The 17,593-nt window shown below is 44.0% G+C and overlaps 1 protein-coding gene across 9 annotated transcripts; it reads left to right on the plus strand.

Annotated features, from left to right (window-relative positions):
- Positions 1-1,467: 1,467 nt before the first annotated feature.
- On the plus strand, positions 1,468-17,264 carry LOC147462761 (protein TRAUCO-like). 9 transcript variants are annotated; one of them, XM_086485410.1, is made up of 6 exons: positions 1,468-2,689; positions 11,690-11,728; positions 11,841-11,860; positions 11,991-12,000; positions 13,866-14,014; positions 16,953-17,264. In XM_086485410.1, exons 1-6 carry the CDS (start codon positions 1,591-1,593, stop codon positions 16,986-16,988), a joined length of 1,353 nt encoding a protein of 450 aa, XP_086341536.1. In that variant the 5' UTR covers positions 1,468-1,590; the 3' UTR covers positions 16,989-17,264. The 9 variants fall into 9 exon arrangements, 3 of the variants coding, with proteins under 3 accessions (XP_086341536.1, XP_086341528.1, XP_086341497.1); XR_015184620.1 differs by lacking the exon at positions 16,953-17,264 and having other exon boundaries at positions 1,470-2,689; positions 11,690-11,755; positions 11,841-12,000; positions 13,866-14,110; XR_015184612.1 differs by having other exon boundaries at positions 1,472-2,689; positions 11,690-12,000; positions 16,953-17,242.
- Positions 17,265-17,593: the final 329 nt, after the last annotated feature.

The raw sequence follows: 17,593 nt of genomic DNA on the forward strand, positions 1-17,593 counted from the left end.
TCGGAACATCTGGTGGCATGATTGTGCTTTCAATGTACTTCACGCACCTATTTGCCTGCACACTGGCAAGCTAAGATGGCTTTGAAGTGATTATGCATCCGATGCATATACATAGGGAGCCATGATCCTGAAAGCCGTGCACAATTCATGGAGCCTTGCTCGGTGTATGGTATGACATTTTCATATTAAACAGAGTTAAAAGAAAATTAATCTTGGTAATTCTCGACCTTGTCTAATAGGATATCGCATTGGAAGCATAAAAATATCGACAATAAGGGTAAAAACAAAGCGTACCCGCGTAAGAATGCTTGCATATGCTCATTGTCAAGTACCTTTGATAGATCATGCTTGCCGACAATGGGCGGATCCCATCTTTGTCTGACTGCATCAATGGTAGAAAATTTACCTAGGAGCCATGCCCTAGCAAACATGTTTGACAACTTTTTGAAATTGTAATTGATGGACGGCCTTGCCAAATACCTTTGTCTTACAAGTCACAGGCCTTGCTTGTACTTGCTTGATCGTGGCCTTTGACCCTGGTTTTGCTCTTTGCTGACAATGTTTTTAATCGTAAATTTGTTGTTTACAATAACTTTCACAAGTTGTGGCTGTAACATGATGGCGTAAATTGCACAAGTACGTAAAAACTTGCATGGAAAAACTAATAGAAAAAGGGTGTTTTATACTCATGAAAAATTCACAAATAAGTGATTTTTAAAATATCTCAATATACAATGAGATGATGGGAAAAAACTCGAGGGCGGGGGGGCAAATCTGCATATCTATTGCCATCCATTAGCGTTTTTGGTAGGCAGCAGGTCAGCGTTATTGGCATGAGTAGTGGGTAGCATCCAGGCAATTTCATATCATAGTTGGATAGAGGCAGTAGGCTTTCGCGTTTTCTCTTCATGATATCTTGGTGCATACGATCTCAAGTAGAGGCATACCATTTTTTTTGATGGTGCATGCCTATGAGAGGAGAGATATTCAGCCCGCTAGAGGGCAACCATATATGTTTGGCATTGAGGCACACAGATCCCTCTCTCCACATCTAGATTGGTGTTAGGAGAGGAGCATCTTAGGGTTGGATGCCTTTGTTGAGGTCGAGTCATTGGACTCGTGTGTAGGAGCAGCTGACAATAGCAATTGCAGTTGTGTGTACCTTGGCTCTATCCATTAAGGCATGTGAGTTCTATGTCAGACCACCCTTAGTCACTTTGTATGAGGAGTTTGTTATCAGCATGGAGAGCCTTTACCAGATCGGTCTCCCTCTCTCTCTCTCTCTCTCTCTCTCTCTTCCTTTCTTCGATGTCCCGTCTCTTTCTACTATTTGTGATCTCTCTTCTCCACAATTGCCTTGTTCACGTATGTGGCATTGGAGGACCGAGGTGTTCTCTAGTGTCATGAGGTGTCCACCAGGCCAATTCTTGTCTTCATTGTATCTTGAGCTGCCTACTCTTTCTCTCTCTCTCTACTTTTGTATGGCAAGAGCAAGTCGGCTCTTCCCAACGCACAGATAGTTGATTGTGTGGCTAGCTACGTATAAACCTATCTGAAACGCGAAATTCTCTGCAGGCACGGAGCAATAGGATGAAAGAAACATCACCCTCGCAAAGAGTTACTGCGAATGAGGATCTTACTGCTTACGCATCTCTGTGCAGCTCCTTAGGCGCAGAAGATGACCGCGAAGGTGCCGATGAAGGTGAAATCTATGGTTGCGAAGGGGAAGCTTGGAGTGTCCAAACAAGAGATAGACACGATTTTCTTGAAGTCACACCCTCCTTTGATGCACCTGCACCTGCACCTGCCCTTGCGTTACCTGCAGATGGGCATCCAGAGGAATCTGATGTAAACGAATCCTCCCCTTGCGAAAGGTTACATCTTGCAAACGAACTTGATGAGGCATCCCCTGCAATAGATGCAAAATCACCTGAGGCATTCAATGAAGACGAAGGTCCATCTACTGTTCTCTTGGATGTGGTTGGTGAAACTGACAAGAAGAGAAGGCTATGCTCTATACCCAGCAATGGACACGGCCAGGTGGTCACTGTGGTCAAGAAAGCTAGGAAGAGGCCTGTGAATGTGTGGGCAAAGACATCTTCACGAAAAGGAGTGAAAAAAAACACCAAAAATGGTCCTCACTCCAATTCAAAGAGTGCCACGCTTGAAAACTCTTCCAAGGAAGACTTTGTCTGTATCACCTTAGCAACTAAGCATCAGGTAAAGATTGAGGATGGACCGAGCTTGCCTGTGGTTCTTTCAGAGCTTCAAAAGGCAGAAAAGATTGTGTTGAGTGATGACAAACTAAGCGCAAGAAACGTAAAGGGGTACAGGATGGTGCGTGCCACTCGTGGTGTTGTCGAGGGAGCATGGTATTTTGAAGTACTTGTGGAAAATCTGGGACCGTCAGGACACACAAGGTTAGGATGGTCGACTCAAAAAGGTGAAATTCAAGCGCCCGTAGGATTTGATAACTATAGTTACGCTTATAGAGATGTAGATGGAAGCAAGGTTCACATGGCAGTTCGAGAACCCTATGGTCAGCCTTATAGGCAAGGTGATGTTATTGGCTTTTACATCAACTTACCGAACGGTGCAGAGCTTGCTCCAAAGCCGCCAACCATTGTTTCTCATAGAGGACAACCGTACATCTTGGAAGAAAAGGAAGATCCTCTAGAAGTCCTACCAGGTACATTGCTAAACGATGTGACTATCTCATTGTATCCTTCTCTTTGTCGGTTTATAATTGAAGGTAAATCTCCAAGAAGGTTTGGATGGTGTATGGTCACAAAAGGTATGAAATGGGAAAAGGATGCAGGGAGAGAGAGAGAGAGAGAGAGAGAGAGAGAGAGAGAGAGAGAGAGAGAGAGAGAGAGAGGGGGGGGGGGGGGGGGGGGGGGGGGGACCATATGATCATCCTTTGGAGGCCAAACTTGGACTAAGGGACAAATCAGATACATTCCACTTCGGACATCGTGCCAAATAGGCACATGAAACAAGAAAGAAAGCTAAAATCTGAACAGCTCGTATGACTCATAAGAGCTGAATTTTACAATGAAGATGACCATGGTGTGTGGTGTGTAGTGTAGTCAAAAGGATGTGTTGTCATCTCTCTGGCTGGTCGTGGCGGAGTTGCTAGTGTCTAGTACCTTCAATATTTCCCAATGGCTGAAAATAGGGAGCGAGGGCTGTTTTGTTGCTGTCCCTGGCCTATGAGATATTTTTCTCATTTTTGACCTGTTTGCACCATTGTCTTGTCCACCCTGTATTGCTAGTGGTGTCATATAGTTTGCCTCTTGGCGGCTCTAGGTCTAGGGTGCTTTTCTGAGATACCGTGTGTCAATGGTTTCTCTCTACGGGTCCCATGTCTATGTTTTCCAGTTTTAGTCCCTATTTTGTTGGGTTGTGGGGCTTTTGGGGAGATTAGGCAATTTGGTTTGCCAACCCCATGGGAACAAGCTCCTCCCATGTCAATTTACCATTCATATCATAAACCGATCTCCAACCTCTTCGATTCACGGCAAGACTTCATTCGAAGTTGATTTTGCTAAGAAGCCTGACGTCTTCCCATTTTCGGATATTTGGGAGTGATGCTTATGCTCGTGTATAGTAGGAGTAGAAGGGGAAGTTTTGTGAGTGCACGTGAGAGAGGAGAGAGAGAGATAGGAGACCACAAACACAAGATACGGTGAACAGGGGGAGATCAGCCCCGCATGACTACCATGAGTTGAAGACCCAATACACAATAACTAGATGATGGAAGTGAGTACCCCCCTAGCCCCATAAATAGGTGCCTAAGGGGAGGTAGGGCTACATGCATGCCCTAGACCTGTGAAGCAGTAGTGGTGTAAGTCTAACACCCCCTCTCAGCACCTGATGCTGAACAAAACGCATGAAGCCGAAGATGTGAGGTAAATGTTGAAGATGTCTACTGCGATGTCCAATGAAGGATAGTCCATGAGTGTAGCAGTAGTTTGGGGTGTCACGACCGCCGAGAGATGTCCATGGTAAAGTGCCGTCACAAACAGTGTAGCAAACTGTTGTACTCCGCTAATGCAGTGTACACCTTTGGGGAGCCTTTAACAACTTAAGAATTATGTACACCTTTGGGTACATGGATAACACACGAAGATACAGACCTATGCCAGGGTTGGTCATCTACCAATCGATTTTTTTTTCTGTTGAACTGAATGAGATGAACCAACTTCCTTTTCAGGAACTAGACGGGAGTTTGTTATACTCTCTTGAGCGCCTTTTTGCGCGCAAGGATATTCTGACACGAGAATCTCTATTTGAGATGTGTTCGTTAGAAGACATTTGAGTTTCTCTATGGAGAAGAGGTTTTCTAATGGTCGCTGATCATTGAGTATGTTATGTGCTTTTACCATCACAGCAGCAACTTTTGGTTGCGGTATATGTTTCTCCATGAGCAGGTCAAGTAGCATTTACACGCTGTTGGAATAAATTCGAACAATTATGTTCGTAAGAGTATAATTCGCCAACTGTTTTAAAATGGTAATAATCTTAACCACATATGGGAGAACATCATTGAGATCTAAAGCGGGTTCGCCCTTAAGTGGGGGCCGAGTTTGAACTTATGTTCACAGAATGGTTTGGTTAGAATTTTATCTGCCTAAGATTTTACAAGTTGTCATTGATGCTTGCAAGGTGAATCATTTTTTATGGTTTTGCAGGGGAGAGACTCTAATGCGTGTCTGAAAAACACTGCTGGTGGTAATAACTCGCAAGAGGAAAAGATTGGAAAGAACTGCCGCTGTACACAAGGAATCTTTGGATTGGAACCATCTGCCTACGTTGAGCGACGGCCCGGAAAAAGAACCTTCTTTAATGTGATCGCAGACTTTGTTTGTGAAAGAAAGACATCGAGCTTATTGCTCTGTGACTTGGGCATTCCCTATGTGGGAGGACACAAGGTTTAATACCCTCTGGACTAACAACGCAGGATTATGTGCAAGGACAAATACCTAGATTGATTTCTAGGAAGATTTTTCTTCTTGAATTTGAGAAGACAGAATCCAGTTAACAGAGTCTCGGATAAGGAAACTTTGGATCTGGAGGAAAAAAAAGCGGAAAGACGTGCGGCAATGCACAAGAGATCTTCGGATCAGAACAATTGGCCTACGCAAAGCAAAGGCTTGAAATAAGAACTTACTTTGGCAAGACGGCACACTTTGTCTGTCACAGGAAGATTCACAAGAGCTTAATTATGCGGGAGGACACAAGAGGTTTAATATCCTCAGGACTAATAGCGCAAGGTTATGCACAAGGACAGAGACCTAGATTGATTTTCTAGGAGGATTATTCTTTTCGGGATTGAGAAGGTGGAATTGAGTTAACAAATTCTCGGAAAGACGTGAATGATGAGTTCTTACGTGGCTCGTTACTTTGATGATTGGTGAAGGATATCCTCGAGTTACTAAAGAAAGGACATGAATCGGTAAGGTAAGTATTGAATTATTGAATTCTTAATTAATCTAATTTTTAAGTTCTCTTTTGAGAAAGGACTAGCTCAACTCACCATTGAGGAAGATTTGGAATCTTTCTGGTTTCTCCCTGGTAGTTCAGTTGGATCTCTACAGTTGAGGACAACTGTTTATAAGTGAGAGGGATGTTGCTAAATTGACTTTATCTGACAGGAAAATAATTCTAAATGAATTATTGGATTTATAAGTGAGAGGGTTTTCTTGCTTGGAACACCAAGAAAAATAATTCTAAATGAATTATTGGAATTTTAAGTGAGAGGGTTTTTCTCACTGGAGACATCCGAGTACAGAGTATTCCTAGTGCGTCATTTAGAGTAATGACGGGAGCATTGAGAATGGGAATATCTGTAAGGCCATCAGGAACGGGTACTTCCGATGTGTCATATCGGATGGGTGACAGGGAGATGCGGAAAGAAGTATCCGACCATCCGGGAACGGACGTCTCTGATGCGTCATAGGATGGGTGACATAGAGCATCGCGAAGGAGATTGTACCGTAAGTTCGGTAGGAAAGGACTAGGTGATGGGTATACGTGATGCGTCACAAGGTGGGTGACGGGTGCATCGGAAAGGGAATATCCTTAGTCGAGAGGAAATTCCGAACTGTGTTAGAATTGTGCACAAGGAAAAGCAAGCACTTGAATATAGATGGGTTCAGAGGAAACTTTGAGGAAAAACAGATGCTTTCTGAGAAAGCGGGATTGCTTTTCGGTAAAGCAGATGCTTTCCCGCGAGGAGCATTGCAACTGTGCATGTGATTGCATCCAGGGACGTCTGGGAAGTGCTGTGAAAGCATTGTTTTGAACTTATAAGGTTTTATTGAGTTTTTGGGCAGATTCAGACCATTTTTAAAGGTGACCGGCCGCCCACTTAATAAGTGGGCAGCCTATGATTAAATGAAACAGTAAAAATCAGCCATCGTTCTCTCTCTCTCTCTCTCTCTCTCTCTCTCTCTCTCTCTTTCTCTGGCAGGAAAAAAAAAAAAGTGGTCTCTACGCAGGCAGCAGTGCTCTGCTATCTTTGCCGTGGCCAAGGAGCTATAAAAGCATCACACGCCCACTCCCAGAGAGAAGACTAGTTTTTGCAAGGAGAAGATGCTGCTGCAGATTTCAACCGCAAAGAGGACGTTGCCGGTGATGCCTGGGTGCAAGGGTCCATTTAGTATAGCTTAGGAAGTGTTCTGGCACTTTTGTGAGTCTGTTCGCAAACCGTGCATGACCAGACACTTAGATTAGATGCATATTGTTAGGTGCAGCGGAATGATTGTTTGCGCTTTGCTCAAGATGAGTGCTCCGAACTGTGCTCAAGGGTTCCTTTTAGTTCTTATGGAAGGGAGAGCCTTGCGTTCTTAATGTCTTAATGGAAAGTGCTATGATCACGAACAAAGTGAATGGACACTGTGCGTGCAAGTGTATGAGACTGAGAGAAAGAGAGAGAAGAGAGATACGACACCCGAGAGTTTGTAAAACCCTCCTCCGAAGGCCCCATTCTCGTCGGCGAGAGTGGTCTACTTTTGATTGCACAAAGTGGTACAATGCACATGCAATGGACTGATGCAACTTGGACTATGCTGATGACGACGACGGTGATGATGACGACGACTTTAGGGCTGAAATCTGCGATCTTCTATCTGCTGAATTTTGACTCTATGTCGATGACGACGATGCGACGACGACGCGCTGAAAACGCAGATGCTGAAATCTGCGTTTTCCGGGCTGAAACTGCAAACCTTGCGGAAACTGACCGTGCAGCGAGGAACTGCTGCGGGAAGGTGAGATCTGGAGGTTCGGGACTTGAACTGCGATGTCTAACTGCTGAAAACTGAAAACGCTGATCCTAGGGCTGATTCTGTCGCGATAGATCTGCAAAACGTTGAGGTTGTTGGCAGATGCAAAAACGCTAGGGCTGAAAATGGTGTTTCTGTCGCCAAGGTTCTACAAATGCAAAAACGCTAGGCTGATTTGCCGTGGTCTTGTCGCCGTGGCTCTGCAAATGCAAAACGCTGGCTGATCTGTGGTGTTTGGTCCAAAAACGCTAGCCAAACTGCTGAGGAGCAAAAACGCTAGAGTCCTTGGGTTCTGCTGGGGTTCTGTTGAGAAGGTGCCTGTTGAGCAGGTGCTCCTGCTGCCTCTTCTGCCAAATAGTGCTAGCTCTAGTTTGCTTATATACAAACTTAGCAAAATTGCCCTACCTACTTTTGTTGGGAAGTCACTTAAAAATAACAAGTGAAAAATGTCAAAAATAGGAAACATAGACTAAATGCACTAGAAAATTCCCCTCACTGAATCTGATGGATTCTGAAGGGAATATTGATGATCATGCTGTGTGCAACCAGAGGATATGCATCTATGCTAAGTGACTGGGCATGCACGGTCTACGAATAGACTCACAAAAAGTGCCAGATCACTTCTAATCTAGACTGATTGGATTGACTGAACCCTGATCATGCTGTAGCTTGTCCACGAACACATAGGGTTGGATGTGTCACGTGACACATATCCTCTAGTTGCACGCAGCATGACCATCAGATTTCAGTCAGAACCCATCAGGAGCATTTTAACAGTGCATAGACCTATTTTCCCTATGTTTGACATTTTTCACTTACTATTTTTAAGTGACTTTTGTTGGGAACTCGGTAGGGCAAATTAGCCAAGCATGTATATAAAGAAACCTAGCGCTAGCACTTTCTGGCAGAAGAGGCAGCAGGAGCACTTGCTGAATAGGCAACTTCTCAGCAGGACCCCCAAGATGCTCTAGCGCTTTTGCATCACAGCAGAGAAGCTAGCGTTTTTGGATCAAGACCAGCCCTGGCGTTTTTGTTGAGCAAATCGGCCCCGGCGACAACACAAGACAACAGATTTCCATAGCAAGACTCATTTTCAACCCTAGCGTTTTTGCAGATCACGCAACAGAATCAGCCCATAGACCAGCGTTCTCAGTTTTCAGCAGTTAGAACCTACAGAAGAAGTCCCGAACCTCGCATATCTCACCTTCCCGCAACAGATCCTCGCCGCACGGTCAGATCCCGCGAAGTTTGCAGTTTCAGCACGGAAAACGCAGATTTCAGCATCTGCGTTTTCAGCGTGTCGTCGTCGTATTGTTGCCATTGACATCGTCAACGACATAGAGTCAGAATTCAGCAGATAAAGATTTGCAGATTTCAGCCCTTAGCATTTTCGGATTTCAGCCCGTCTCGTCATCGTCGACATCGTCGGCAAGTCCAAGCATTGTAGAGATTTGTGCAATCAATAGGAGACCGCTCTCGCCATAGAGAGTGGGGCCTTCGGAGGAGGGTTTGACAACATTCTGGTGTCGTATTCTTCTCTCTATTTCTCAGTCTTAGCACCTTCATTCACAATGTTCACCACTTTGTTTGTGTCCATTGCACTCTCACTAAAGGAATGGAAGGCTCTTCCTTCCGTAAGTAAAAGGAACCTTGAGCACAGTTCGGAGCACTCATCTTGAGCAAAGTTCAACATTCACTTCCGCTGCACCCTACATTGGAATCAGAGCTTTGGCAGGGTTCTGTATCACTCAAGGAAAGAACCACATAATTCTTTTTGCTTGTTGAGGTCGCACGTAACCCAAGTCCTCTTGGGCATGTCGATTCCTAATTGTGTTTTTGAAGAGTGACAGGAATCCCAAGAAAAAAGGGCTTGTCCAGCCTCCCCTTAAGCCTCTTTTCACTCATTAAGAGCGGACCGTGCACTTAGCGGTTGGCCAATCGACGCGAGGTGGGAAAAAGCAATCTTGGTGTGAGCGCAAGGCCGCCAAGGGGTACGCCCGTAGAAAAGAGCAGAACTCGGGTGAAGAGAAGATTCTTCTCTAACACAGATTGCAAGCGAAAGAAGAACCTCAAGACCCTCAAGAACCTCAAGAACTCAAGAACCTCAAGAACCCAAGAACCACAAGAAAACCCAAGTTCCTCATGAACTTAAGAACCCAAAACTTCAGTGGATGGTCATCAACCGAAGCGGCATGGATACTTCGCATGGAGGTGATGAGCATGAGGGTGGTGAAGAAGAATTTTTCCCACCAGGAGGTTTGTCCGACCCTCCCCCTTCCCCATCTACGCCAAAGATTGCACTAGATCCTATGGCAGCTTTCGACAAGATGATGATGGACAACAAGTTAGAACGCAAAGCAAGAAATGCAGAAATAGAGCGTGAACACAGAGAAAGAATGGCAGCCATAGAGCATGAGCACAACGAAAGGAAAGCCGCCTTGTTGCGATTCTTTTCTCAAGTGCAGGCACAAATGCAAGAGATTCGGGAAAAGGAGACTCTCTCAGTTTCTTCTTTTCCAAAGCACACATGATTGCATGATAATGATAAGCATGATGATTTGCGGGATCAAGGTGTGATTGTTCACGAGCATGATGATTTGCATGATCAAGATGTGATTACTCACAAGCATGATGATTTGGATGATAATGATGTGATTGTTCACAAGGATGATGGTTTAGTTGATACTTTTTCTAGTGAAGCTAACCTCATTGCAGAGAGAGAGAGAGAGAGAGAGAGAGAGAGAGAGAGAGAGAGAGAGAGAGAGAGAGAGAGAGAGAGAAGAAGAAGAAGAAGAATAGTATTTTAACGTCGTAGGAAACTATCCCAAGAGACCTTAAAGATTTATCCGACGAGGCGAGTTGAACTCAAGACCTGTTATTCAAGAGGGAAATGGCATAACCAATCTACCACACTTGGGTGATAGAAAGATTATACCATTTTCCTCTTTTTATTGGCGCACCCCTCCCCATCCTCTCCCCCCCCCCCCACACACACACACACTCTCGAGAAGATGAGTATTTTAAAGAGAGAGAGAGAGAGAGAGAGAGAGAGAGAGAGAGAGAATTATCGTCCGCGGAGGTCAGATATGACCCATGGGACCGAAATCAAAACTTTACAAAGGGGTTTTTCTAAACAAGAGGATCATGAGATACATCTCAGTTAAGGACTGAGGGTCCAGAGAGGTGTCAAAGAGAAAAGCTAAGATGAACAAAACTAAGAAGGGGAAGGTGAGGAGGGAGCCGGCTTGGGAGTTCGAAACTTCTGAATAATGGCTTTACCTCCTCAATAGACTGTCCATTTCCCTGTTGTGCGTGCTTTTTGCATCTTCTGGAGTTATGCCTTCTTTAGTTTGAATTGGACGGGTGTGAGATCTTTTGCAAACCAAATTTTAGTATCCTTGAGAAGCCTTGATTGCTCAAGGAGTTTGATTTGATTCGCCTTGGTCTTGAAAGTGAGGATTGCGTGGTTGGTGCTATGCTCATGTGTAAGAGAGGTGATTGTTGCTGGATCCCATTGTACCAAGTGGGTTATTGCTTAGATACGGGCAAAACACTCGTGAAACTTGAGATCCCCCTCCCCTTTCCAGTCACTGGGGAGCCCACCGATGTGAACATTGAGGGCTTTGTCCTCTTGTCGTTGTCGTTCGCGCAGCGTGGATGCCACACGGTCTTCAACCTTGCGAAAGATGACCTCCTTCACTTGAGTTTCGACCTCCTTTCTGAGGGTAGTCTCCACTTCCACCTTTGTTTTATTGAACTTGACTTCCACCTCTTCCATAGCTTCTTTCTTGCAGTTTTCCATTGTGGCAAGCCGGGCCTCAATGGCAGCAAGTCTTTGCTTCAGCTCATCATTCTCCTTGCGAAGTTTTTCTACTTCATTTTGAAGACCGATGATGTTGTCCTGCTTTGGGGGTGTTGCTACAACCCCTGCGAAGGTGAGCTTGCCACGGAATGAAGCCCGAGTTGGCCATGGCTGCTGCTCAGAAGATGCACCCAAGGATGGGTTGCCAGTAGTCTCGGTGTGGGAAAGGCCTCTTAATATTTAGACTGTGTGTGAGTAAGCTTGGAGGTCGGGGAGATAAAACTCAAAGGAGAGCCCGTGACGAGAACGAACTTGGGAAGGAAGGAGCCCGTGAGAATGAACATGGGAAGCTGACGCAGTGACGCGGCAGTGCTGGCTGATGCAGGGTGGCGCTGGCTGGAGCTGGACCCCCCTGCAGGGCAGTTCCTCGCCCAGAGGGAGGTCGATGCAGCAGGAGATGAAGAGGTTTTTGCTAGGGTTTCTTGCAGACGAGAGAGAGAGAGAGAGAGAGAGAGAGAGAGAGAGAGAGAGAGAGAGAGAGAGAGAGCGCACATTTAATGCTTTAAGATCCTGATATCATTGAATGTATGTCATGCAGGAAGTGAGATTGCTTTTTTCAGAAATGGAGTATTTCAAGGTACCGCATTTAAAGATATTAATGCGGGTAGATATTTTCCGGCTGCCTCCATGTACACACTTCCCAATGATCCAGATTGTGTAGTGAGGTTCCATTTTGGGCCGAATTTCAGGTTTCCACCAAAGGATATCGGTGAGCGACCAATGCCACAGCCAATAGCTTATGCACCCTATTGCGGGATGGATTCACTTGGTTTCGGGTCAATAGCCTTGAAAACTGAGACATCTGGGTTGGATGCTACTTATACACCTGAATCACAAAGAACAGGAGAGGCAAGATCAATTCCTTGAGCTTGCTTGTTTGGTTCATGAACCTTGATTTTTAGCCAAATCTTATTAAAATGAGTTTGTCTTCTGCTGGGTGTCTTTGTCTGCGTTGGGCTCCATTTGTTTTAATTTGAGGCTAAACTTAAGAATGAATTGGGCACCAATTATTTGCACACATTGTCAGTAGACATAGCAAGTCCGGAGTCTGGACCTGTGGAGGAGGAAGTCTCGACATGCTGTTCTTGGTTTAGGATTGCTCTCCACGTATGTTTGTGAATGTAAAGTGTGCTTCTTGCTTGTGTCTCTTCATGCAATGGGGTCATGCACTTCTTCCCAGTGAAGGTCTGGTGCATTAGTAATGTCTGCCTTGATGTGGGAATACAGAGTCGAGTTATGGGGTTTGGACCCAGGGCAAGTCATTAAATGCGAATGCTTTTTGTAACCTTGTTGGGTATTAAACTCTTTGTAGGGATTTCTTTTTCGTTTTAATCATCTGTGTAGAGATGCTAAGAACAACGATTTGGGCAGGCACAGTGATGAAGCTAGTGGATGCCTTGTTTTTTGGCCAGTGCTGGGGGATATTCAGAATGCAAAGAGATGAGAGCATAGAAACACATAGCGTTTGCGAAATCACATTAAGTTTCAGTAGTCTTAAAGCGCTTTCATGAGATGAGAGTTCTGTGAAGTATGAACGTAGAATATAATATAAGGAAAATTATGCAACTCTACCTGCCTTTTTAGACAGAGGGGTTTCAAGTAACATGTTGCCTGTAGACTCACTACCATCTTGGTGAAATTTGGAAGGAAGGGCTATGTTTCTTGATCATTAAGCGGACAATGCCTTCAACAGTAAAGAGTTCTTGCTTAAAGCATTCTAGCATTAAGCTGTGACATATGAAGGCTATCTGTGAGCAAAAGATGTTGCAAAGCTAGTATTAATTGCTGGAATTAGAACATATAGAAGTTAGTTTGTTAATTTCTAGCTTGGACCATGCAGAAGAGGTTTTTAGTTATTGACTACCCTGGAAACTCATCCAGTTCTACTTAAAATTGTGTTTCCTTGTAAGAGATGTGAGCTGCTTCATACATCATTATTAGATTGTTTTAGCTCATGTGATTATCTTGCGAAAAAGAGCCGCGGAGAAAGCATTGCCTTGCGGCACGACCGTTATATGAGAGTTCAGTTACTGTTGCGATATGCCTTATGGGAAGGTTCTGTGTGCAAGTTCTTTCAAGTGATTTGGTATTGAGCCCTTTCTAGTGGAACCAGTTGCGTGCAGTATGCAGGTTGCCTCTGTCGTCCTGGGAGATACCCTACTGGGCCAGCTTAACTTTAGCTTCGTTACCTGGGCGCGGGGCGGGGCGGGCAGGGTGCGGTTTGCTTTATATGAGCTTGTGGGTGTTTAAATGGGGCTGGAAGATGAGATCGAGGAACTGTGACAATCTAAGTTGGTGACCCGCTTGTGCAACTGATTTACCTGCGCTGGCGTTTAACTGTCGATAGTAGGAAAAGAGCCCGCCTCCCACGTCATTCCCTATCTATGGAGCAGACGGAAAACATTCTTAATGTGTGGAGCATTGCAATCATTTAGATGCAATTTTGACTGGTAACATGGCAAAGGTTCATAATATTTGTCAGTTAACAAACATAGCCTAATCCTAGCGGGTGTTTCTACGCAAAACCTTTTATTGCAATGTTTCTGGAAGCGTGCTCAAGGGCTAAGGATAGCTTTTGAATTTGATTCTTTGCATGTCGAAACTGCACACTTGCATAGTATTATTCCATATTTCAAGGTTTGATGTGATTCATACTTCATATATGCTTGCAAAATGTCTGGCATGATGATTAAACCAAGAAATGTCATCTTCAGGTGATAGAGCTTTGCTTGGCTTTCAACCTCACAACTGGAATAGACTTCCCTTAAGAGCTCGCGTGAAGACATCTGCTGGCTCAATGCTGGGGTGCATGGGATGTGTTCTTATAGAAAAGTTTACGCCCTTTTCACAGCTTGAAACCTCGGTAAGAAATTCTTGCACAATGATCCACTAAGAGTTTTGAATTTTTATGGACCTTTCTAATGTTTGATGTGTCTTTAAGGTGGTTTTTTTTGGGAGAGAGAGAGAGAGAGAGAGAGAGAGAGAGAGAGAGAGAGAGAGAGAGAGGTCTTATGGGCACGATCTACAGTTCTTCTTATTCAGGACCCTCGTCACATGACATGGCATTATGCACCTCCCCAGTGGTTCATTTTACACTCATCCTACAGGTCACCTTGAGTTTCAGATATCCCTCGCATTGTTATATCTCACTTTTGTACTCCCTTTGGGATGATAGCCCATTGAGCATCTCCAAAGGTCTCTTCCGTACACAGAATCCCCCCCCCCCCCCCCCCCCCCCCGAAAAGAAAAAAAGTTTTTTTTTTTTGTCGATTTTATGTAATGCAAAGGGTCAAAGCCCTAATTTTATTCCCAAAAAAAAAAAGAGAGGTTCCATTATCATCCTCGGAGGTCAAATATAATCTATGGGACTAGAAGAAATATATATTCTATGCTGTGTGGAGCTGATAAGTGACTCTTGATGCTTAAGGATTGTGGAAATGAGCACCGCAATCGAAAGCCCACATCGTGATTGGGAGAGGAATGTATGTAGGGAAAGCTCATGGCTGAAAACGTAGGGAAGCAAGCTCTAATGTGATCAAAAGCTGAGCACTCAAGTAGGGTGTGACACTCAGGCTTGTGAATGTGCTGGGGGCTTAAAAGTGCATAGGGGAGACTACTTGCCTGTGCCCCATCATAGAGACAGAGAGTTGAGCCATATGGAGGCAACAGTGCAGATCGCACCCTGGCTTTACCATGTGACTGTGGGTGCGGTTCCCTCATTCGAGAAGAAGATGGTTTTGTAGTTATAGGCAACATATGTGGTGTAATGTATGATGCGTGAACTTGTGTGTGTGTGTGTGTGTGTGTGTGTGAGAGAGAGAGAGAGAGAGAGAGAGAGAGAGAGAGAGGAGGCTTAACATTATGGATCTTTGTAATTTGTGCTAATTTGTTTGTGCCATGGACAAGCATATACAAACATGTAGAGACGTGTGTACGTGCGCACATACACATGCACACACATACATGTAGAGATGTGTGTATGTTCTTATGTATGTATGCGCCCTGTGCTGGTGGATATTTCCTATTTCACAACAGCTGGATACAAGATTGTCTATTAACGGTGTTCACAGCTCTTGTATCATCCCCTCTTGTACGTGCATTTGTACTCTAATCATGGAAATTAACATCCCAGGAGTCCTTAAAGCCACCTTGAAAATAGCATGCACAGATGGGCAAGGCTTAGCCATAGTGAGAGAACCTGCGAAAAGGACACACACTGATATAAAGAGAAGTTTAGGTTTGGAGTGGTGCACAAAATTCTGTCCTCAGCCAAAAAGCTTAATAATCTGACAAAAAGCAGCCCCCAGTCCCCCCCCCCCCGGCCGGCCCTCTCTCTCTCTCTCTCTCTCTCTCTCTCTCTCTCCTCCCGGGATAGTTTCCTACGACGTTAAAATCATCATCATCATCTTCTTCTTCTTCTTCTCTCTCTTTTAGCTAGAAGAATCTTCTATTAAATGACCACCTTGTTTTTGGCATCCTTTCTGTCGATGTGATCCGTATGGATGCTACCCTGTACTACGGGCACAGGCTAGTGCAATTGGGGCCTACCTCATGATGAGACGTGATGCGTTCTTGACAGATGATGTGGGTCACCCCAAGAACTTAAGTGGATGCCTTTTGATGTTTTTGAAAGCCTTACTCCTACATTTACGATGCATGTACAAAGTGTACATGAGCAATGTGTGCCACATGTCAATATGCATGGCGACAGCTGCATGGACGTGCTATTGAGTGGAGATTGTTTATGAATCAACTTAAAAGCCTTACACAAGTAAGGGGGTGCGTACTTCAACTATTTTATGGCTTTGGTTATAAGTTCTCATACGTGAAGGTGTGGGAACAAAGAGAAGAAAACAATGCACTGCCATAGTCTACAACGACTTGTCTTCGATAAGTCATGATTTGGGGATTCATTGGGAGGTGTGAGCATAGTAGTGTGGGCATAAGAACAAGGCTAGTTAGAGTTTACCCTGGTTGTGTGAGTGGCTTTCAAAGAGTTAAGGTTTGCATTCATCACTTGAGAGTGCTTGTATCTCTTCCTCTTTCTTCCTTTGCTGATATTGAAAGTGTTATAGAGGCCACCCCCTTTATTTGCTACATTTTTGGGTGCCCCCACAGAGGAGGTTGAGAGCGGTATTTGCTATTTTGCTTGCTAGGCTGCATCCACTTGGGAATCAAAGCTAGCCTTTATTAATTGTGGTTGAAAGATGATTTTTCAAGGTTTGGATCACTAAGAAGATACTTGAACGCATGTGATAATGTATTGGAAGTTTGTGGACTTAAGGATGACAAGAAACAAGGATTGCTCTTCATGTAATATGACTTTTGCGCTCTTACAAGTTATTCAAAACCATGTTATAGATGATACTATGTATGACATATGTGGAGGATGGTCAAGGAAAAATAAACTCTTTTTTGAGTGTAGCAAAGGTCTTACCAATGGAAAACAAAGGTTTGTTGATGAGTATGCTTACTTGTGGAGCGAGCAAGAGATAATGTTTGACAACACATGCATAAGGGTGAGGTGGGGCATATTATCAACTTGAACTTTGAGTGGGACCAATATCATTTGGAAAGGTGTACGAGGATTATGACTTGTGGAAGCTAGAGGCATGCTATAAAGAAGATCAAGACAAGAATGACACCAATGCATGTAAGGGAAACGAATAGATGTGGATGAAGTCTCATGTCATGCATAATATTAAAGAGAATGAAGAATGTGTTTATATTCGATGCAAACAATGTAGATTGTGATAGTATGCAAAAGGATACGAAAGATTTGATTGAAAATTGTGGTGTAGGTTCAAGTGCAGATAGTGATATGGACCCTTGTATGAAGGATCAAGATATTGATTTGGGTAATCTTTGTGTTGTGGATTCCTATACTATATGCTGTGATTGATGGTGAGCGTGTTTCAATATATGGCTTGTTTGATGATATGGCTATGGTTGACGATCGTGGCATAGACTATTGTGTTGAAGGTGCTTATATGAACTCAAGGGGTGAGTTTGACTTTATGGAACATGAATTTCATGTCATTGATTTGAATTCTAAAGGTGTGCATGATATTATGTTAAGTCAAGCCTATGTTTTAGCTTGTGGTTTATTTGGTTACTAGTGGATAAAGCATATAATTGTGAGAAGGTTTTTGAAGTAAGAAAAGATGATATGCTCCTTGAAAGTTTTGCCATATGGCTTATCATGTGTCCATTTATGACGAGTTTATATGCAAGGAAAGGTAGGATGTATGGGTGACACTATGAGTGATGTGTTACTATGTGTTGGATACAAATGTGTGAGAAAATGTGCTTTGGACAAGGAAAATCAGTGTAATGTGAAGCCTCCCTTGATAGTGATGGTTTTGACATGCCTGATCTTTATTCTTTGAAAGATGAATATGTTGTAGTGAAAGGTTGCAATTCTATGTCTATGATATAGGGG

Source organism: Adiantum capillus-veneris, chromosome 2 (genome assembly GCF_014529385.1).
Source record: "Adiantum capillus-veneris isolate H3 chromosome 2, ASM1452938v2, whole genome shotgun sequence".
Taxonomy (NCBI): Eukaryota; Viridiplantae; Streptophyta; class Polypodiopsida; order Polypodiales; family Pteridaceae; genus Adiantum; species Adiantum capillus-veneris.

Bases quoted from the DNA above. Each gene is read 5' to 3' on its own strand.
- LOC147462761 (XM_086485371.1), top strand. From the start codon at position 1,591: ATGAAAGAAACATCACCCTCGCAAAGAGTTACTGCGAATGAGGATCTT. The intron at 2,690-11,689 runs GTACATTGCTAA...TATGTCATGCAG, and splicing joins TCCTCTAGAAGTCCTACCAG to GAAGTGAGATTGCTTTTTTC. The intron at 12,001-13,865 runs GCAAGATCAATT...TGTCATCTTCAG, and splicing joins AATCACAAAGAACAGGAGAG to GTGATAGAGCTTTGCTTGGC.